General features: G+C 41.0%; 1 protein-coding gene across 1 annotated transcript in view; it reads right to left on the bottom strand.

The window, feature by feature from the left end:
- Positions 1–595: 595 nt before the first annotated feature.
- LOC144492866 (V-set and immunoglobulin domain-containing protein 1-like) overlaps positions 596–23,609 on the bottom strand; it is a 50,616-nt gene continuing 27,602 nt past the window's right edge. Inside the window, exons 4-8 of the mRNA XM_078211410.1 lie at positions 12,741–12,939; positions 6,455–6,610; positions 5,440–5,559; positions 3,857–3,995; positions 596–1,062 (exon numbers count right to left, since the gene is read on the bottom strand). Coding sequence (XP_078067536.1) covers positions 819–1,062; positions 3,857–3,995; positions 5,440–5,559; positions 6,455–6,610; positions 12,741–12,939 — 858 coding nt within the window. The 3' untranslated portion in view covers positions 596–818. The remainder of the gene's footprint in view (positions 1,063–3,856; positions 3,996–5,439; positions 5,560–6,454; positions 6,611–12,740; positions 12,940–23,609) is intronic.

Here is a 23,609-nt window from a genome sequence, read left to right as displayed (position 1 = left end):
GGAATTTTAGCCAAATCTAATTCTCTTCTTTACATACAAATTTGGGTGTCTAGATAATGATTAGGAGCAGGAATTAGGATTAAATTTTCCCTTTCTTGGTTGAAAAATGCTGTGGCTAATTATTGCACACCCTCCCACCCCCCGACACTATGGGTTAGTCAAATGTAAAATTCTAATTACTATTGTTGAATCCCAATAGCACAGAAGTAGGCTCATCAAGTCTGCACCGACAGAGCATCCCACCCAAACCCTTTCCCTGTAATCCTATGTATTTACCCTGCTAATCTCCCTAACCTACACATTTTGGGACACTAAGGGGCAATTTAGCATAGCCAACCAACCTAACCTCCATATCTTAGGACTGTGGGAGGAAACTGGAGCACCCGGAGGAAACCTGCGCAAACATGGGGAGAATGTGCAAACTCCACACAGACAGTAACACAAGGCCGGAATTGAACCCGGGTCCCTGGCACTGAGAAGCAGCAGTGCTAATCACTGTGCCACCATTTTACTAATTTGGGAAGGTTTATATTAGTAGAAAAAATAAAAGCTGTTTAAAACGTTACACACAACAAACTATACCTGGGACAGCTTTACACAATGTTAACTTTAATGGTGAATTTAGGTATTGGGCGTGGACATAGTACTTGCAGTTGCAGCAATAAAGGAAAATTAGTTTGTTATCATAGAGTCATTGCCAATAATAGGCTTGTATTGTAATAGAATATGTTGGTGTGTTAAAAAACATCATGGATTATTTGTTTCACTTCAGATTTTGACACTGCTCAAATGGCACCCTGTTTTGGTAGAAGGGCAAATTAAGTGTCCTGTGAACCATCTCCCTCACTTTCTTCTTTTGCTGTTTTTTCAGTGCCAGAGGGGACAGCATTTTTGTTCAACAGTGGAGTTTCAGTTGGCGGTATGTGCGCCTCAGTTGCCTCCGTGCTGCTCGGGCCTACCTCTGGCAACTTAGCATCATTCGCATCTGTTGAAGCTGCTGCGGCATCATCTGTGGGGACAGCCACATATGTCGTAGATGGTTTCCTGTCTTCTTGTCTGACCCTTGGAGAAATAATGAGCAGTTATAACATTCTTTACAGCCATAATGTGCTTTCTTTGTGATTGAGAAATACAAATTAACAATCACCTTTTTTCTCTCCCTCTGATTTTCTGAATTTAAATCCCAGCTAATGGTATTGATTGCTTCTACAGTGCAGTCCCATTGGCAACAGTGATCTGTTGGTTCTTGAGCAGTTCATGATCTTCAGTTATGAACATACATAGAGAGTGTTGGGATGCAGCAGGAGTAAGGTGGCATTGAGCAATGTTACAGAGGTGGAAGTAGATGGTCTCACTGATTTTTAAGTACATTTACAGAATGTGGCTGTCACCGTATTTTTTTATTAATTTGTGGGACAAGGGTGTCACTGGCTGGCCAGCATTTGTTGCCCATCCCTAGTTGCCCGAGTGCAGCTGAGAGTCAATCACATTGCTGTGGCTCTGGGTAATATATAGGCCAGACCAAATAAGAATGGCAGATTTTTTTCTCTAAAGGACATGAGTGAACCAGGTGGGTTTTTCCTGACAATCGACACTGGTCATCAATAGATTCTTAATTCCAGATTTTATTTTTATTATTGAATTCAAATTCCACCATCTGCTGTGATGGGATTTGGACCCGGGTCCCCGGAACATTAGTTGAGTTTCTGGATTAATAGTCTAGCAATAATACCACTAGGTCACTGGCTCCCTGTATAGGCCAGCATTTATTGCCCATCCCTAACTGATCTTGAGAAGGTGTAATGAGCTGCCTTGTTGAATTGCTGTGGTCCACGTGATGTAGGTACACGTTGTTGTTAGGGAAGGAGTTCCAGGATTTTGACCCAGCAACAGTGAAGGAACAGCAATATACTTTCAAGTCAGAATGGTGAGTAGCTTGGAGGAAAACTTGGTGGTTCTGCCTCCTCAGGTGCTGTTCCCTGAATACGGAGTCAAATTGGGAAAAAATGCGACACGAAAGTAGCGAACAGTCTGTTTCAGCCTCAAACTGTTGCTGCATAAGGGGATGAGTCGATGGTTAGGGGGCAAATTTTGTTGTGGGGACTGATGACAATAGCTTTAGTCTTTCCTATATTTAGTTGGAGGAAATCATTGCCCATCCAGTACTGAATGTCGGACAAGCTGTCTGACAATTTACAGACAGTGAGTGGAGGGGTTGAGAAAGGTGGTCATGAGATGGGTATTGGCAAAGTGCTTGTGAAACCTGACATTGTGGTTTCAGATAACGTTGCTGAGAGGCAGCAGTTAACTAATAATTAGGAAGAGTCCAAGGGTTGAACCTTGTGATGAACTCCAAAGGGTAATGGTGCAGGAGAGGGAAGAGAAACCATTGCAGGTGATGCTCTGGCTTATAGACACCTAGGTAGAAAAGGATGGAACTAGGCGAATGCAATCCGACCCAGCTGGAGGAGGATGGTATGGTCATTCTACACATATGTCAAAAGTACAAGGAGAGATAGTTTGCCACAGTCACAGGAATATAAAATTTGTTAAGAGTCATTTTGCTACTGCGATGGAGCAGAAACCTGACTGAAGATATTCAAACATGAGGATAAATGTTCCAGTCCCACCCACCTGCCGCAGGAATCATTGCAGGCAGGACAGAAAATTTGATGATCCACTTAAAAGTTTATTGGCCACTGGAGGTCTTTTCCAGTCTCAGGGTAGATTCCATGCTATATTCTAGAGAATATAGCATGGAATTGGGAAGTGACAGCATGTTCAAGGACTGGAGAGGAACATAATGTTGGATATGGCATGATAGTTTGCAGAGGGAGAGGGCTCAAGGGTTGGGTGTTTGAGGAGAGAGGTGATGATGGCATATTTAAAGGAGAGGGGAACAGTAACCATCGATTGTAGCAGCTAACATGGGGGCCAGAAAAGGAATTTGGGTGGTGAGCAGGTTCATGAGGATAGTATTCAGGGAACAGGAGAAGATGAACTCAGAAAGGGCGTGAGGAGAGAAATAAGAGAAAGATGTAAATTCAATGCCAAGCCAGGGGAAGCTTAGAGAAAATTTGGCTGGGTGGGTTGGTGAAAGGGAGAGAGTGGTAGAGGCAGCTAAACACAGTGACAAAGAAATCCATGAACACCTCATACTTACTGGAACTCAAGAAGGTTGCAACAATTGACAGTTGTCTGGGAAAGATCAATATCCTAGAAAGCTACTGATCAATCTAATTGTAGACCCAGCGGTGCCAGGATTGAGTGGTAGCCACTGCTGAGGCTACAGCAAACCCCTAAGGATGAAGAATCATGGAGCCTGGACTCAAAGATAAATCCAGCACTTTAGACAAGCCTGGCTCAGAGAACGCAGATGGGGAGGGGTGGGGGTGGGTGGTGGGTGGTAGTAAAGGGGGCAAGGGATCTGGTTTTAGAGGCAGAGGGAAAAAGTTAAGGCGGTTATCTTGGGATGGGGTGCCTCATAAGAGCAAAAGGCATTTCCACCAAATGAGTTACCCCCTTTGCTGCCCAACAGCAGCCTATGCAATGAAAACTGCCAGGTTGCCCATCTTGCTTCCACTTTTTCCTGCCACATATAAAATACTGATGGAGGCATAATGAGGCCCTTGACTGACAATTAATTGGACAGGTCAAAGGTCAGGCATCTGACCCTTCCCCACCCACCATAATAATATGGGAGACAAGGCAGGGGTGGATGGAAACATGGCTAGATGGTCACCCATTTTGTTTCACAAGCATCACCCCACCCTTAAATATGCCAGCAGGCGCCGTAAAAACCGACAGATGAAGTCCAAAAAATTAAGACTGATACAGAATTGAAGATAGCACTCACTGAAATTCAGTGTCTTTTTCCACATTTTTCTTAGCATTTTTCTTCGCCTTCTTTGCAACTACCCAGACAATAACTCCAATGACCGACGCTGCCAGAATTGCCCCAATAATGGCTCCTATGATATGATCACTCTCAGCAACTAGAGCAAAATGAAGAAAATGTGGGTAAAGCACATTCAGTAATTCATTTGAACCATCCAATCATTTAGTCCAGTGACAGAGTGCTGATGCAACCATGCTAAACAACCGATCACCCTTTAGTGATACTCACTGGTATATTGCTGTAAAATTGTGCGTACAATTTAGGAAGCACAAATAAAAAATTAAGATGCACACTGGAAGTTTTTTAAAAATCTAACGTGTCTATATTGTGTAACTTCAGGTCAAATTAATTGCAATTGTACATGCAAGACTTCTTATTAACATCATTGTCTGTAGAACTTCTTCATCCAAAACATAATAGAAATATACAGTAAGTAAACAACTGAATAATTTCCATTCATGTCCCCATGTCTAGTTTTGAAGGATTGGATTTGTGGAATAAATTTGATAAATATTGGGGTTACGATTATGGCCTGAAGTTTTAACAAGGTGTAATCACATAGTATTTGCTAAATATAACACCCATACATAACCTAGAAACTAGCCAACACTGCTGAAAGGTTTAAAAACAGCCTCGTAAAAAGTGACAACTCAAAATTGCAATTTTATGATAGCGAAAAGTAGTAGTGACAGCCTTTGTGAATTAAACTGTCGGGATACATAACATCCTTGCAATTGTATTGGAGGAAAAAAAAGTAAATACATGAAAGCTTGAAGAGAAAAATCCAGAAGTTAATGGCATGAAATTAGAGGTACAAGGATATGCTCTCCCAGAAAGGATTATATTTATATGTTAAAATGGTGCATTTGTTTATTATTACGCACCCTTATACTTCACAATTGCTAGATGTTTAAGCAAAGTAATGTGACAGTTAGATGTTCAACAGACCATCCGTCACCTTCCCGAAAGCTACTTCAACAGTCATTCTCCTACCCCAATACCTTCATCAGCAGTTTGCAAATTCACTATAGCTGGTCCCAGTTAAATGTAACATTTTCTCTCCTGACATTCTCCTCCTTTTCTCCACTCCCCTCCCTCTCATCTCTGTTGAAGTTAACATTCCTCCTCCAGTCTGTTCAGGATAGCATTCCTTTCTCCTGGTTCATTCTGCTTTTCCTCCCATCTCCTCAATCCAATCTAGCATCCCTCTTCCTTTACTCCCCAGTTCAAGCTCCCGTTCTTCTTTCCTCCAGCAGCTGTAAATTGGCCGATGTTTGCATAAAGTTTGGAAAATCAGTTCTGCAACTTTTTCACCTTTGGGTTATGACTCTGATTTGCATGTTATTCTCAAGTCCTGACTAAAAGATTGACAGCAAATTACTGTCATAAGTTTACTTTCAGATGTCTTGCTTTTACTAATCTCCATCTCTTGTACCGTTCATTGAAAACTGTTTCCAATCCTGTTAACAAAGATCATCATAACTGACATCCCCATTTCCTCTAAAGGCCCAAGCTTAACAAAATTGCTACAGGAAACTTACAGAGTGTTGACAGATCGACTATGCATGTTTGGTTTCCCAAATAATTGTATGCTGTGCATTGGTAAACATCATGTTCATGTTCTGAAATGTTTGAAATAGTCAACAGCCCAGTCCTTGGATCTGAAAGGTTAAACAAAATAAATTATCTGAGAACACAGCATTGATATACAGAGGGATCTTGGGGTTCAAGTCCATAGCTCCCTGAAAGTAGCCACACAAGTAGATAGGATGATAAAGAAGGCGTATGGCACACTTGCCTCTATTGGTCGGGGCATTGGGTACGAGAGTTAGGATGTTATGTTGCAGCTTTATAACACTTTGGTTTGGCTGCACTTAGAGTTCTGTGCTCAATTCTGGTCGCCACGTTACAGGAAGATTGTGGAGGCTTTGGAGAGGGTGCAGAAGAGGTTTACCAGGAAGCTGCCTGGATTAAAGGGTAGGAGCTATAAGGAGAAGCTGGACAAACTAGGGTTGTTTTCTCTGGAGCGGCGAAGGCAGAGGGGAGACCTGATAGAAGTCTATAAAATTATGAGAGGCATAGATAGTGTTGACAGTCAAATTATTTTTCCCAGAGTTGAAATGTCTAATACTAGGGGGCATGCACTTAAGGTGAAGTGGGAAAGTTCAAAGGAGATGTGAGAGGCAAGTTTTTTTTACACAGAGTGGTAGATGTCTGGAATGCACTGCCAGGGGTGGCGGTGGAGGCAAATACAATAGGGGTGTTTAAGGGGCTTTTTAAAGAAGCACCTGAATATGCAAGGAATAGAGGGATATGGACCAAGGACAGGCAGAAAGGATTGGTTTAATTTGGCATCATGTGAGGCACAACATCGAGATGAATTTCAGGATAATTGGAAGTATCCTGTGTATACTGCTCTATGTTCTATGGAACTGGTGAGGAAATGAATAGGGAGATGTATTAGTGGGACAAATAGATGAGAAAAGCTGGAAGAGATGAAATTTGACTTGCCTACTTGTTATTGAATATTTAGAATAATTAGGTTTTCATTCTTACCAACATGGCCAGAGATATTTTCATGGACATGATTTACAATTTCCACCCAGCGATAAGTTGGAACAGGTACACCCTGCTCGGAATGACAACTTAAGATTGCCGAATTTGTCTTCACGGGATGTGGTACAATACCACACTTTGGCTTTGAGGGTGAAACTGCAACAAAAATGAAATTACTTCAACTGAAATTCATTTAAAACAAAATTATTGAAGCAAAATGAACAAACATTTCACATTATCCAAATCTCTTGTGCAGTATGAAATTGTACCACAGAATCTGATTCATAAACTTGTGAGAGATTAAGATGAAAGAATGATCGCTCCTTGGTAATTTGTATACATAAATTACATATAATTATCAATGAACAATATTTCACAGCATTTAAAAAAAATTATTTTTGCTCCCCGATGATACTTGCAGGAACAAGGGGTAGTTGAAAACTTTAAAAATAGGAGAGGACATGGTTTCTCCCAATTGTTCTATGCATAAGCATCCATTCAGACCATTGCCCTTTCCAGATATGGAGGGAGAACTGGATCATAGCCATTGGAATACCCAACATAAACTTTATCTATACTTAACTCTTTGCAGTATTTGAGGGCAGTGCAATTGAAAACCGCATTTAAGAGAGCTCGACATTATGGCTCTTCCACCAGTTGTGTTTATAGCTGGGGGGCTGATGGGGAGGAGAATATAAAATATGCTGGGTGGCTGGCTGGTCCCTATGGGTAAACCATCTGCCCTTGGGCCTAGTGAGGCCCTTAGGTGGCCAATTATTGCCCACCTCCACTGCCCTAAAATGCTGAGCAGTGGTAGGTGTGGGAGTCAGAAGGTCATTTTATAAGCAACCTTTTCGAAAAGGTGGGAAGGAAGGGAGGCACATCATTCAAGGGATGCCCTGTGCACAGTGAAGGTATCCCCCCACCAGCCTCCCAAGATGTAGCACCCTCTCTTTGTTCCTCTCTGCCTGGACTCCAAGATACACCCCCACAACCCTCTCCTCAGGGTGCCCCTCTCACCCTAAAAACGCAGAATTTACAGGTCCAGATGCCATTGATCATTTTCCCAGGATCTGCTATCTCCTACTGATTTCCTGCGCTACTGGGACTGCTGGATCTGCCAGATATTCTGATTTGCTAGCAGTTCTAGAAGATTGGACTTCCTCCCATTGAGGAGCAGAGATCTCACTGCAAGCTTTCTTAGATTGCCCCCAGTGTGTTATTGCTATAAGGTGGCCTTTTTTAAAGCTGGTCTGTTTGGAACTGGAAGAAGGAAGATAGAATTGGGAAGGAGAGAATCTAAAGAACAGTGAGTGGATGAAAATAATACAGTCTGAACCAGGAATTTTCAAGTTTCAAGCTGCTTGAATGCGTACCATGAAGTTACAAGGGTCAGGGCGGCACAGTGGCACAGTGGTTAGCACTGCTGCCTCACAGCGCCAGGGACCCGGGTTTGATTCCCGGCTTGGGTCACTGTCTGTGTGGAGTTTGCACGTTCTCTCGTGTTTGCGTGGGTTTCCTCCATGTGCTCCGCTTTCCTCCCACAGTCCAAAGATGTGCTGGTTAGGTGCATTGGCCATGCTAAATTCTCCCTCGGTAAACCTGAACAGGCACCGGAACATGGTGACTAGGGAATTTTCACAGTAACTTAATTGCAGTGAGAATGTAAGATACTTGTGACTAATAAATAAAACTACTTTATTAAATTTAGCATTAATGTTCCCACTAATTTATATAGATCCGAAGCTGCTAGAGGTTTTGGCACAGGATTTATCTTCCAGTGAGATGACAGCACTAAAACAGTCCTTTCCAAAACTCCACACCCATATAATTCAAAATTGCTAAATAAGAAATACAAACCTGGCCTTCAAAGGTTAGGTTGTCAGGGTCTGAGGGCCAGGAATTATCAACAAGCGGGAACTCGGACAATGTTAATACAGAATGAGTAGACCGCTATTTATAACAGTCTAAATCAGCTGTATGTTAGTGTTCATCCAGAAGATTGCTGGTGACTGCCTATATAACTACCTGTTTCTATGACAACAGTTTGCAGGGCTGATAAAGATGGGCATAAAAGAAAGGAATATTTAATCATGAAATTATCTCTATTTGGCAAGTTGATGCTCATTTGCTGATTGTCCAAATTTCAAACCGTTTAAAGCCAAATTAAAGCCTAACAATGAACTCCTCCCCAACCACCCAACAGGTGATCCTAGAAATCAGCTGCCTTTTGTTAGGAACATGGATTTTGCTATCAATCGATGAAATTCTTTTCATTATAGTCCAAATGCTTTTAACTGTCTTTTGCTTTCTGATATCAAATTACACAGAGCAGCTTAGTGGTTCTGTGACTGGACTATTAATACCGAGTAAGTGCAAAGTCAAATCCCACCATGCCAGTTTGAGAATTTGAGTTCAATTTAATGAATCTGGAAATAAATAGGTGGGAATAAATAGATGGTGCCAATAAAGGTAACCACGAAGCTGTTTGATTATCATAAAACCAACTCATTCACCAGTGTAAATCAGCTGTATCACCATACAGAGCAACACGGTGGTGCAGTGGTTAGCACTGCTGCCTCACCAGGGACCCAGGTTTGATTCCCAGCTTGGGTCACTGTTAGTGTGGAGTTTGCACGTTCTCCCCATGTCTACGTGGGTTTACTCCGGGTGCTCTGGTTTCCTTCCACAAGCCCAAAACACGTGCTGGTTACGTGCATTGGCCATATTACATTCTCCCTCAATGTACCCGAACAGGTGTCGGAGTGTAGTGACTAGGGGATTTTCACAGTAACTTCATTGCAGTGTTAATATAAGCCTACTTGTGACACTAATAAATAAACTTTAAAATACTTTAATGCCCTTCAAGATAAGGACGCCAATTGTCCATATCCCACCTGAAAAAAAGGGCAGCGAAGTGATGTGCTTTCAGATCTCTGTTAACGTTGCCCTGAATTCTGCTGTTGGGAGTTGCTCAGAATCAGCCTGGCTGTGATACTTTACATTCCCCTACCCTGTGAGAAAAGCTCATCATGTTTGCATAGCAACAGAGCAGATATCTATATCAACACTATATTCTGCACCCTCTCTTTTCCTTCTTCGCTATGTACAGTATGTTTTGTCTGTATAGCGTATAAGAAACAGTCTGTTCACTGTATCCCAATACATGTGACAATAATAAATTAAATCAAATCAAATCAAATCGACTACTCAGTGAAAGAGGAATTAAAACTCGAACCATAAGTCCTATTGCACACTTGTGTTCCTGCCATGGGGCCACTGGACTACTAGTGAAGTAGAATATTTCCAAGTCTAGTCCATTTGGTGGAAATAGTTGTCGACTTTAGAGCTTTTCCACCTTCCATCCCCTCCCCCACCTCATTTTTTTGGAATCTCCGCTGAGCTACAAAGCTGCTGAGTTGACGTACAGCATACAGCATGGTGAGATCAGGAGTTGTGCAGGATGAAAATTAAGACCTTCCTTTTGTCTTCATATACTTGAATTTCAGTAGAGGGGTAATGTTCACAAGGAGTTAACATAGGTTTGGAATGGACTATGATCACATGAAATGCATGTATTCGTTAGTAACCCATACAGCACCTTTAACAATCAGCCTACGTACACACACAAAACCAACAAGTTTTGGTTGATAGCAAGCTTGATAGTTTGTTCGTGTGACTGTTCATACTAAGTGGAAAGTATTAGACACTGGGAAATGTTTGCAAAGCAGCAATTTGATCAAGCAGTTCAGATGGCTTTTCTTTTGCAAAATCAAAACTTAAATGGTTTGTGTGTGTTTTCTGCATCCTGAAAAAATATGAAAATATATTCTAGGTTTCCTTTTTTGTACAATTTTAACTATAAAGCTTTTTATATGTGTTTTTATGGGGGGAAGCGTGAGGTTTTATTCTTTTACAGTAGCAATACATTTTATTATACTACATGCTAATCTTCAACCTGGAGGATTATTGGTTTTTATGTAATATTGGATCAACGGTTGACTATATGAAAATAATGCGGTCAATCTTTGCGGCGATACTGTGCCTTTAAGAAATATGTTTATGTCATGTTTCTTGTAAGGGATATGTTTAAAATTCAGCTCTGTTTTGTAGGGTGCCATTTTGTTGAGGAAATCCTTTATATTATTAGCTGGAACAACAAGATAAGTACTCATTTTAGAAGTGGAGTGTTTGTTTAAGCAGCATTAATGCATTTGTGTTTACTTAGGTTCCCCCTGGGGTTTCAGAGTAGAGCTTTGATTAGGTTGATGGAGACAGAGTCACATGATTAATGGGAGGAGCTAAGAAAGAAAGAGTTTCAGTTTCATTTTAAAATACAGGTAGTTGCTGTCTCGGCTGCCAGAAGAAAACAGTCTCTCTCTCTTCCTTTCTTTAGAGGTGTTCTGAAAACTCTAGGACAGTTAACCTAAGACAAGTAAGTATGCCTGCTTTACCAATTAATTTTAAAGAGAGGTTTAAGTCTATAAGGGAAATTTTGCTTAATTGAAACTCATTGAGTTAGGATATCAGTTAAGAATTGTATCTTGTCATATTTAAGTATTGTTCAATTGTTAAAAGTTAAGCTAATTCATTTGTTACAATTAAACTGTGTTTTTAAATAAAGTTTGTTTTGAGAAAACTTCCAAGTTTCTCAATAGAATTGAGCCTGAGTGAATCATCGTATCCTCGCACAAATCCAAAATAAAACATTCTTGAAGTCTAATCTGGCTTCATAATATATCTTTGGATTTCTGATCTGGTATCCCAACAATATTACACAATTACATAATGTTACAGTTGGCAAAAGAATTTTGGAAATTCATATTTCTAACACCCTGACTCCCCTATTTCACCATTCAATTGCATCAGCTAGTGAGGAGGGTGGAGGTTGTGAAAATTTTAATTTGATAGTCCAGTTATGGTCTTTTTGATATTCTGCATAAATGTGCAGCAAACAATGTTTTTCATGGTAATACAGTGACTCTTCTATTGACAAACAGCTTTTTGGATAAGATGTTCCTCATGTTAAACATGTGTTGCCAACTGCAAGCTGTGTTGGACTGAGACCAACTCAGAATGGCAAATAAGTATAAGTTTTCCTACAAATATACCACACAATAATTAAGAGTTCCCTAGAGTTATTGGTTGGTTTTTAAAAAAAATCTATTTATTAGTGTCATAAGTAGGCTTACATCAACACTGCAAAAATTCTCTAGTCGCCACACTCTGGCACCTGTTCGGGTACACTGAGGGAGAATTTAGCATGGCCAATGCACCTAACCAGCACGTCTCTCGGACTGTGGGAGGAAACCGGAGCACCCAGAGGCATCCCATGCAGACACGGGAAAAATGTGCAAACTCCACCCTGGGAAAAGTAGGGGATGAATATATCTGTTCAGCTTTGGGACTTGGATTTGCACAGACTCATGAGGTAAGTATTTCCCTTCAAATGGAGCCATTTAGGTGAGTCTTTGAATCGGCATAATTCACCATTAAAATAGCAGATTGGCTTAAAAGACCTCCCTGAGAGTTCAGTTCTTAAAATCATTAGGTAACTAAAATAAAAGATGCCAGCTTTAATCTCAGCTGAATTAGCTAATCTTAGTTGAGGTGACCATTGAGGTGCTACAATTGTCTGCAGCAGTTCTAAGGTGAAAAGTGAGGATTAATTGTTACTCCATCAAACAACATTTTCTAATACTAATTGATCTCCCCCTCCTCAATCCAAGGTATGTGCCACCCTAAGCCTGCAGCTGCAATCAGATCCATCTTCCCTCCTCCTGACTGTCCCTTGCATAGCCCAGCCTCAACATCAGCCTGCAAGTTTAGCTTTAGGAGATACACTAAAATTCTAATAACATTTGCAATGGTAGTGCACCGCATACAACATTGTTTTTGCCACTCAGAATCCATCCTAGGCAGATATGATAAAAGTTGTCTCTATCTGCAGGCTCTAAGGATCCAATGTGAAATGAGTTTTGAGAGTGTCCAGGATCAATATCTCTCCAATTTTCCATAATGTGGCATTAATTTGTAGCCTTGTGCAGACAGAACAGATGATGGCTGGTGTGTGAATTGGGAAAGATGTTGCATTGGTTCATTGTGGCTTATTAAGGCAGAGTAGATGAGCTTTGCTAAACATTTACACGCACTATACCTGACACTGGATGAAACACATGGAACATGTTCTAATCTCCAGCATTAATATTTCCATTTGATGAGCACAGACTTGAAAATCGAGAGAAAGGTAATCATTGGAAAATTGATACAGGGGACTCTACATTACCTAACACTGTGAGCACTACAGATCCGATGTTATCTCCTGTGAAATCCGGTGGGTTCTGAACTTCACACAGATAATTGCCAGTGTCAGATGGACGCAGCTTTTCAATGGTAATGGATGCATTTCCGGGGGTATGTGCTGCCAGTAATCTGCCTTGGAACTCTTGGCTTATGAACGTCTGTTTGCCCTCAGAGTAATATATCTGTAAATGAAAACAGACAGAGTTATAATACACAGAATGACATTTGGACTTGATAGCAATTACAAACCATGAATGTCTCTTTCCAGCACAAAACTTTCCCCATTTCAGCACAGACAACATTAATTTAACAAATCACAATTTTTCACATCCACACATGCAAGCAGTCATTAGATAGCAATCAAGAAATGAAATCCTGGAATTTTGTATACAGTTTTAGTCGCCACACTACCAAAATGATGTGGAAACTTTGGAGAGCTTACAGAAAAGGTTTACCAGGATGTCACCTGGTTTAGAGGATATTAGCTATGAGGAGAAATTGGACAAACTTTGTTTGTTTTCACTTGAACATCAAAGGCTGAGGGGCGACCTGATAGGAGTTTACAAGATTATGAGAGGCATGGATAGAATGGATAGTCGGAGTCTTTTTCCCAGGGTAGAAATGTCAATTACTAGGGTCATATGTTTAAGGTAAAAGGGGGAAAAGAGATGCAAGTTTTTTTGCACAGAGGGTGGTAAGTGCCTGGGATGCGCTGCCAGGGGAGGTGGTAAAAGCAGATACAATAGCAACATTTAAGAGGCATCTTGACAGACACATGAATAGGCAGGGGAAAGAAGGACATGAACTGTGTGAAGCAAAAGATCTTTAGAAAGGCGCATGTGTCAGCACAGGCTTGGTGGGCTGAAGGGCCTGTTCTTTGTTCAAGCTTCCATCTATGGTACTGAGGCCAATAATAATTTCCTAGAATGTCTCTGGCTGAAATCATACTAATTCAGTATCGGGATTGCCTTCAATAACTGGTTATATTAATTGATACAATTCACGTGGATATACACACAAACACACACCATTTGGTATTCCCTGATACCTGGCTCTCTTCTTGTGCTTTGGGTGGGGCAAAAAGATATCCAGAGAAATAAACAAGGAGGACAGTAAAAATGCCTGGTATACTGGGGAAGTTACATGTGACACTTTAGATTTTTTATTCTTTCCCTTTCTTGATTCTGATTGCTGTTGTTTGGCTTTACTTTTCTCTCTACATCTATGTTCTTGCAATATTGTATTACCCCCCTCCTCCCCACCTATTTACAAAAGCAAAGGCATTTAAACAGTGCCTTTAACATAGCAAGATATATTGAGCCACTTGGCAAGAACACTACAACTTAAAACCACAGGGAATAGTGTGTAGAGCCACCGGCGTTCCAGACCTACCCCATGAGGTGTAACAATAAGCGAGGTATTAAGAGCTGTTTTTGTTCTATCATCTAAATCCATCCAAATCACCTTCCATTTTATGTATCCACACATGCCTATCTTATATATCATCATAAAGTCAAAGTTCTCGTATAACTGCTAATCTGCTATGCCAAGAAGTGAAAGATGACCAACATTGTAAAGAAAGGCAACAAATGCGTTCAACACCAATTAAGTCCCTCTTTATGCAGGAAATGATTGTTCAAAATGAATAGGAATATCAGACAACAGTGTGTGGACCAGCAGGCATCTGTGTTTTAACCCATCATGTGGAAGAAGCAATAAAGATACAGATCGTGAATTCCTCTAAAGCAGCATGGAGGAGAAACATTGGAGGCTCTTCAGCCACAATAGGTTCATTCATGGCAAGTGAAAATGTTGCAAATGGAACCTGTCATAATATTGTGGGTTCTTTAAAGTGGTGTCCCCCTGCTGTGGTGTCTCATTGATGAGATCTTGAGACTTGTATGTTTAAACATGAATCATTTATTGGTAGGCTTTAACTATTTACAGTTCCATGAAATGGCCATGCATAGTGCTGCTCCACCATGCAGGCTGTTTGCTTACTTGCAGAGTTCTGTTTCTCAACTGTTCTCTCAGTCTCTTACCATGTGATTGCATACATCATACTGTGTCCAGCCCAATTTTCTGATCACCTTAACCCTTACTCTGCTGAACATCTTTACATTAAATGCATGCAGGCACATATCACAACAAAACCAACTTCGTGTGGATCAAATATATTGGTCTAATAATAATTTGGAAAGCCAAAAAGTAAAAAAAGGTAATAAATACAAATTTAACATGATTCATTTTATCTTCACACAAGGAACAAAAGTTAAACCATTGCAGGAAAGGCAGAGGGAATGAGCTACGCTGTATCCTCAAAATTGGGCAGCGCCTTAAGAAATTCCACTACTGTGTCACTCATTACATTACCTCGCTGGTAATCACCAGCTCAGTGAGAGATACTTGCAGTGAATTTGATAGTTTACATATGGAAATGTCACTGGATGAGAACAGAACACGAGGCATTTCTTTAAATTGAGTCAGAATTTTCCAGCTCTCAAGGTGGGATTTAGACTCATGTTCATTGGAGTATTAGTCTAAGCCTCTCCATTATGAGTACAGTAAACTAACCACTCCAAACCTGGTGCATAACCAATGAAGGGTACATCTCATTCTTCTCTAGCCTAGCAATGTGACCTCTTTCTAACTGAGGCATTGCCACTAAATCCATATGATGCTTCTAATCCTCAAAGCAGCCACTTATGGGCTCTCTAGATCAAATTGTTAATTTTGCACTAATTAATAAATGGCAGGTAGTTTTGTGCTGTGGATCCACAATTACAGGGGTAAATTGGTAGAAATTGCATAAACTCATCACAGTTAAGAAGTTATTTTCAGCCAATTATCTTGGTCTTGATTCAGATCCATGAACTAGTGGTGAACGGCTGGAAAGCTCTATGAAGTGGATTCTCCCAAAAAAATGTGCGTACAATTTGGAGTAAACCCTGCTGGTTTTTTCAGTGGGAGTTTCAAAATGAGTCTCCCACACGAAGTGCACTGCAGGGTACACGAGCGTGAATCATGCTAAAATCAATTCCTGCTGGAAAAGCTGGCAGCATAGCACTGAGCGGGCCACTGCGCATGCGCCGATCTGTCAGCGCAGAGATCGGAACATGCACAGCAGCCCTGCACTGCTGGTCTCTGATTGCTGGCCAGCTCAACTGCTAGCCAGCCCCGTGACCTCTGCAACACTGCCCCTCCGACCCCCCCACCCGCCCCACCCCACCCCACCCCCCCCCCTCCCCCAATCGCTGGCCTCCCGGACACGTCCAGGCCAGGCCCGAGCATCCCCTCCCCCCTCCCCGGACCGCCTCGATCTCCCTCCCCCACCCCAGCAGTCCCGATCTTCTGATCCCCCACCCCTGGAGTCCTGACCCCACCCCAGTCCTGAAGCCCCCCCACCCTCACAGCCCCGACCCCTCTAGCAGGCTGTCTCCCCCACCCCAATGGCCAGCCCTGAACTCTGTCCTCTCTCCCGCTGCCTATGATTCCAAATGCAGAGTGGCAGTGGTATCCCCCACCAATCTCCCGCCAAGGGCCCCGCCCCCCATAGGCCCTGCACGCCTCTGGCCCACCCACTTGGCACTGCCCGTTGCCCAGTGGACAGTGCCAAGGTGTCCCCGTGAGCATTGCCACTTTGACCTTTGGGCAGTGTCAGGGGACCAGGCTGGCACTGCCAAGCTGGCAATGCCCAGGGGCACCCACCCCCTGCCCCCGACCTCTTGTGGGACCTTCATAGCCCTTCTTCAATCCAGCAGGGTCAGGCTGCCAGCTCCCCATTAGTTGGGAGCTATTGTAAACCCCACTGGAGTGAAACACTCCAGGCGGGGGTAGGGGAGACACAAGCGGGTCTGGAGACTTCAGCGCCAATTTCAGTCAGGTAATCCATCGGATGATGATGTGCACTGCTCTGCTAGAGCAGCGCAGCGGGCTGGGAGAATCGCCCCCTATATTCTTCCTTGTAGTATAAGGGTCTGATACATAGAGCGCTAATGTGTAGTGATACAGTACCAACCACACATGTAAATGTGTACATGCATTCAGAATCAGTCTAGTGTTGCACAGAATTATGCATTCCGGAAAGCTTTGAGATAGTTCCTAGCTTGTATCCTTTACTCTATATTTGTACATTATTCTCAGAGTCAATGAGGACTTATGATGAACCTACATTTGACTATGAAGACCTACCAAACTGTAATCAACACGAAATAACATGGCTGCAGCTTGTGGAAAAACCCAAATCCTCACAGAAAATTCAGAGAAAAAATAAAATGTTGGAAGACTGAGAAAAAAATCAGCAAAACAGTCTGACCAGAACAGAAGCACAGGAAACATTGCTGAGAAAAAGCACCAATGAAAAGACAGGAAATTGAAGGCAAAGATTTAAAATTTCTTACTGCAACAGAAGACTCCATTACATTTCCTTAGGAGCTCCAAATCCCAGAGCATAGGGTCAGCAGACCTTACAAGGGTGAGCTAAATCTTTTAAAATTCCAGGCTACAGGTCCTGAGAAATCTTTTAAAATTTCAGAGTCAGAAGTGCAGTCTGGAAAAAGCCACTGCCTAAAACCTGATCCCTGAGTTGGTGCCTTAACACATGTGTCCGAATTCGCTCTAAAAAAATACTCTGGGAGAATTGCAAAATTTTAAATGCTGCTAAAGGCAAGCAAAAGACAGGATTTATCAATTGTGCTACTCTAAATATTAACGCTGAGCAACAGAACGCTACAGGCAGTCATTCCAAGCAGATGTTGTTAAGGACAAAATTCCAAGCCGAACACGATGGCCATTTTAACAGAGCTCACTAAAACCAGCAAGCACAGGAAATCCCTTTGTCTCCAAGTGTTCAGTACTGCCATTTTGAAATTCAGAAAGCTCTTAATCCAGATCCTACACAGATGATCCTAAATAGAGCTAATACAAGAATGTTTCCTTTAGACTTAATTTGTTGGAAACATGAGGCCTATAACAGAAATCAGGAGTGAGCTGGATATGTATTTGATACAATCTTATTCAGAGAGAATGTACAAGTTAGAAATGTCCATGCACTTCATGAGATTGGGAGAAACAAAGATGTACCCAGAGGAAAGAAGCAGCACAGTGGCACAATAGTTAGCACTGCTGCCTCACAGCGCCAGGGACCTGGGTTCGATTCCCGGCTTGGGTCACTGTCTGTGTGGAGTCTGCACGTTCTTCCCGTGTCTGTGTGGGTTTCCTCTCACAGTCTGAAAGATGTGCTGGTTCGGTACATTGACCCGAACAGGTGCTGGAGTGTGGCAACTAGGGGAATTTCACAGTAGCTTCATTGCAATGTTAATGTAAGCCTTATTACATGTGACTAATAAATAAAATTTACTTAACTTTTTTTTTGCTTTCTGTAGAACTCCAAATAAAAATAGCCGATCTGCATACTTTGCCTCTTATTTAAAGTGGCATTTACTATGTTTACAAATGTATGGTGCAATGGACATGCATTGATTTTATCACAATATCATAACACTCAATTATAGCATAGTTTTGAAGAAAATAATACATTTCTTTCTCCAAAATGAAACATTTTCCAAGCATTTTTACATGGCCCTTCAAACCATTCATTCAGGAATTACATCAAAATGCTTTATCATCTCTGCAGCTAATGTCAGTGTTTGAGGTGATCTTAATATTAACTCCAAAAATATCGAGTTTATGAGGTTAGAGATCAGTTCAGATCTTTCCACCCCAACACATGGTTTTGTTAACTTCAGTAGAAAGGCACAGTAAGGAAAGTGTCACAGACTGAGAAAGAGAGAAGTCAGTTGAACTGCAGACTGGGAGGAGCAAGGTAAAATTTGAGTCACTGGGGAAATGTCTTATATGTTAACTGCACATAACACACCCTCTAGCATTCATCATTTGTAAATGTTTGATAAAAGGGCTGTTAGGTAGAGCTGTGAGATAGTGAATTTCTTTGTTTAAATTTGAATTAATAAGAGTACTATTTGCTTTCTGCTGGGTAAAGATATTATTATTTGCATATTCTGGTTGTACTAGGCACTTTGCGTGACTCCTCCTTCCTAAGGAGATAAAGAGAGCATTCAAAGTAAGTAAGTCCATAACAGCTTGCTCGTTGCCATGAATGATCAAAGAGTAACCACAATAATTTACTCTTTTGGAGGAACCTGAAAAGCTAAGGGTTGAATTATCGACCAAGCCCACTTTATATCTATCAGAGAGGCACAATTTAATCTATTCTCTGGCTTTTCCAGCAATACAGAGCATGTTAGAATTTAACTGTCACCTTGAGGAACAAGGTTCTCTCAATCTAATCCCAGTTGTCACAGATTTATGGAGAATAGAATTTTCTCTAATTCAGCCGTGGCTGACAGAGGTATTCAATTTAACTCAACTCAGGATTTGAGACGGCCTTAATTTCAGGGGCCAATTGTGATTATTAATGTATTGCACCTCTAGTCCCACAATACTCTGCATACCAACATTGTGAAAGAGATCATTATATTTACCTTCGCAATTCATACAAAATTAATGTTGAAGAAATGAAAGTTGACAGTGGCATGCTGTTTTTGACCTCAGAATGTTCAGGCTAGACAGAGAATAAATCTGAGCGTGTCTTGCTCCAGATGTGTATAGACATTGGGTAGTCTACCTTACGGCATTCTCGCTCCACATTTAAATAGCTTTTGCAGGCCACAGAATCATATACATTCACACGAGTCAATGAGTTCAGGAAGAGCAAATGAGAAATTTGGGAAGACTGTGACATGGATAGTAATTTTTTAAGATATTGCAGACATGTCAAAAATTATGTAGAATTGCAAACATTTCTACCTCAACAAGATCGCAATATAATTCTTATTAAAATATGGTAAAGTAAGGATGTCAAATGTCTCAACATATTAATTGTTGCTGAATGATGTTCAGAGTACGTGCTGGTGGCTCCAATTTACACAATGCTTGATAGGATTGAGGTCTGTTCATTGATACTTCAATGATAGTAAGTTTGGGAATCATTTAGGTTTGGCAACTGTGGGTAAATTTACATTGTTGTGTGTTAATGAAACTCTGTTTGACAGAGCAGTCAAGCACAGCGAGGGGAGAGGATGTGGGGATCGCCATTTTTTGGGTTGTGACACTTATCCCTCAGATACGGTCCCACTCAGAGTCATCGAACACTGAAAGTAGGTTTTTCCTTTTTCATTTCATATGCTCCACCCTCCCCTCTCTGTTTTCTTCTCTTTCTGATGAATGACATCTGTATGGAACATGTTAGAATCCATTATAAAGGATGTAATAGCAGAACATTTAGAAATACATAATATAATCAAGCAGAATCAGCATGGCTTCATGAAGGGGAAATCATGCTTGACATATTTATTAGAATTCTTTGAAGTGGCAACAAGCAATATAGATAAAGGGGAAAGAGTTGATGTAAGATACTTGGATTTCCAAAAAGCATTCGATAATGTACCACACAGACAGTTACTTAGTAAGGTAAGAGCCCAACGTGTTGAGGGTAGCATATTAGCATCGATAGAAAATTGGCTAATTAATAGAAAACAGAGAGTTGGGATAAGAGGAGCATTTTCAGAATGGCAACCCGTAACTAGTGAAGTGCACAGAAATCAGCGCTGAGGCCTCGATTATTTACAATTACGTATTGATAGTTTGGATGAGGGAAGTGAATGTATAATTGCCAAGTTTGCGGATGACACGAAAATAGGTAGGAAGACAAGCGGTGAGGATGACACAAAGAATCTACAGAAGGATATAGATTCGAGTGGTGAGTGGACAAAAGCTTAACAAGTGGAATATAATGTAGGAAAATGTGAATTTATGCACTTTGACAGGAAGAAAAAAGGAGCAGAATATTATTTAAATGGAGAAAGACTGCAGAAAACTGCAGCTCAGAGGGATTTGGGGGTTCTCGTGCATAAATCACAAAAGGCTAGCTTGCAAGTTCAGCAGGTAATAGGAAAGGAAATGCACTGTTGGCCTTTATTTCAAAGGGAATGGAATAAAAACATATGGAAGTCTTGCTAAAACTATACAAGGCATGAGTTAGACCACACCTGGAATACTGTGAACAGTTTTGTTCACCTTATCTAAGGAAATATATGCTGACATTAGGGGCAGTCAGAGACGGTTCATTAGGTTGAGCCCGAGAATGGAAGGGTTTCCTTATGAGGAGAGATTAAGTGGGTTGGGTCTGTACTGACTGGAGTTTATAAGAATGAGAGGCAACCTTATTGACACATATAGGATTTTCAGGGGGCTTGACAGGATAGATGCTGAGAGATTGTGGGTGAGTCTAGGACAAGGGGGCATACTCTTAGAGTAAGGGGTTGCCCATTTAAGACAGAGATAAGGATAAATTTCTTCTCTCCGAGGGTAGTGAATCTGTGGAATTCTTTACAGCAGAGGGCTGTAAAGACTGATTTGATTTGATTTATTACTGTCACATGTATTAGTATACATGAAAAGTATTGTTTCTTGAGCGCCAAACAGACAAAGCATACTGTACATAGAGAAGGAAAGGAGAGAGTGCAGAATAGAATGTAAGGTTACAGTCAGAGCTAGGGTGTAGAGAAAGATCAACTTAATATGAGGTAAATCCATTCAAAAATCTAATGGCAGCAGGGAAGAAGCTGTTCTTGAGTCGGTTGGTACAGACTTTTGTATCTTTTTCCTGACGGAAGAATGTGGAAAAGAGAATGTCCGGGATGTGTGGGGTCCTTAATTATGCTGGCTGCTTTGCCGAGGCAGCGGGAAGTGTAGACAGAGTCAATGGATGGGAGGCTGGTTTGCGTGATGGATTGGCCTTCATTCATGACCCTTTGCAGTTTCTTGCAGTCATGGACAGAGCAGGAGCCATACGAAGCTGTGATACAGCCAGAAAGAATGCTTTCTATGGTGCATCTGTATAAGTTGGTGAGAGCCATTGTAGGCTGGGTCATTAAGGTATTCAAGGCTGAAATGGACAGATTTTTAATCAGTAAGGGAATCAAAGGTTACAGCGATAATGCAGGAAAGTGGAGTTGAGGATTATCAGATCAGTCTTGATCTCATTGAATGACAGGACAGTCTTAATAGGCTGAACATCATATTTCTGTCCCAAAGTCTTATGATCTTATAGTGTTACATGTAGTTTTGTTTTTCTTTTTATAACGCCACAATGGTATTCCTTATTGTAAACTTTACTTTTATTGGTTAGGTGTTGTCTCCAGTGGCACTGTACTCCATTTGGAAAAGGAATATTTTTTCTTCCTAAAAGTTTAACACAACACATCCAAATTGGCAGAACACAATCTACATGAAAAATAAAAGAAAATCCTCTATACACATTAAACTTAACTGTAATACTAAATATATCAGTAAAGATCAGGAAAATTGCCCCCAGTCTCCTGTGCAATACATATCCCTCCACCAACAATACAAAACAGATCATCTGGTCATTATCACATTGCAGTTTGTGTGAACTTGATGCGCACAAGTTAACTGTCGCATTTCCTCAATTACAACAGTTGACTTCACTTCAAAAATGCTTCACCTCGAGAAGTGCTTTGGGATGTCCTGAGGTTGTGAAGTTGCTATACAAATACAATTCTTTCTTTCTTTAACAGTGCTACCAGCAGAAATGCCTGTTGCTTTTTTATGAAACACTCAGAAAGGTCCACTATCCCTCTTACTCTAAGCACTCAGCATGCCCACATCAAGAGGACATTATTTTGATGTGAGGAACATACAGTCAGATTGTTTTGTATCTCTCTGTGATACAGTAGGATTGTGCATGACTGACTCAGATGAATGTGCGACTAAATTCCACCCAGATCTATAGTGGCTGGTGTCATTTGATTTCTGCAGTCAGCTGTAGAATTACAACTTTTAGACTGGTAATTTGTTTAATTTGCAAAGTGATAGGAAATGTCTGAAATGTAACCCGGACCCCAAAAGTGCAGTCTTTAAAATATAAAACTTTTTTCCCTGCCCTTCAGTCTCTTACAAGCCTATCCATCTTCCAACCATTTCCCTGTTCCCTGTCCAGTTCTTATTTGGCAAAAGTAGACATCTGTCCTGAAGTCAGTGACTGTGAAATGAAGTTTATTTTTACAAGAACTATTATATAGGTGATACAGTTAAAGTGAAGCTCGAGTTAGTATCATCTTTCCATGGTTTGCGATGTTATTGTTCCAAGATACTTTTCTTCCCAATCTCCTCACAGGTTGTTCATGGGCATGTAAGTCAGCTGACTTAGAAAACATTATAACTGTGCATACTTTACACATAAATTGTACATCTTGTGGACTTGACATTCAAAATGGAGACTATGGAGAGCTGTTTATGTACATCGTTCCGTACTGTGGTCTATGCATCACACTGAGACAGAACTTACCTTGAAATGCCAGCTACACAATCCTCGTCTATCAAGTATGTGTATCGTCTTGGGGCAATGCATCACGCTGCTCTCATCCACATTGTAACCAGTCGGACAGGAGGTCTGCTGGATTTGGTAGAAATGTGCTGGTTGGATAGCTGACTAAGTAAAGGCTTACATTTTGTCATGCTATACTAGTGAAGATCCCACTTTATGTGGATTTAGATCAATTGATTGAGACTGGTAAAGGTTCAAACTGGTCACGACTATGTACTAGTCTTGATCTCACTTGCTCAATAACTTGGGACTTAAGACACAAATATCCAGGCCCTGATAGCTTCCACCCTCATTATTGAAAAAAACAGGCTGGAAATTGCACATGTCATAATCTTTCAAAGCTTTCTTGATTTGGGAATTGTGCCTTTGGTTATAAAATTGAAAATGGAATATGCTTTTGAATTTAGAAAGTTTATAGATGAT

The sequence above is a fragment of the Mustelus asterias genome, chromosome 4 (assembly GCF_964213995.1).
Source record: "Mustelus asterias chromosome 4, sMusAst1.hap1.1, whole genome shotgun sequence".
In the NCBI taxonomy this organism is placed as follows: domain Eukaryota; kingdom Metazoa; phylum Chordata; class Chondrichthyes; order Carcharhiniformes; family Triakidae; genus Mustelus; species Mustelus asterias.
This window is presented reverse-complemented; position numbering and strand designations above follow the sequence as displayed.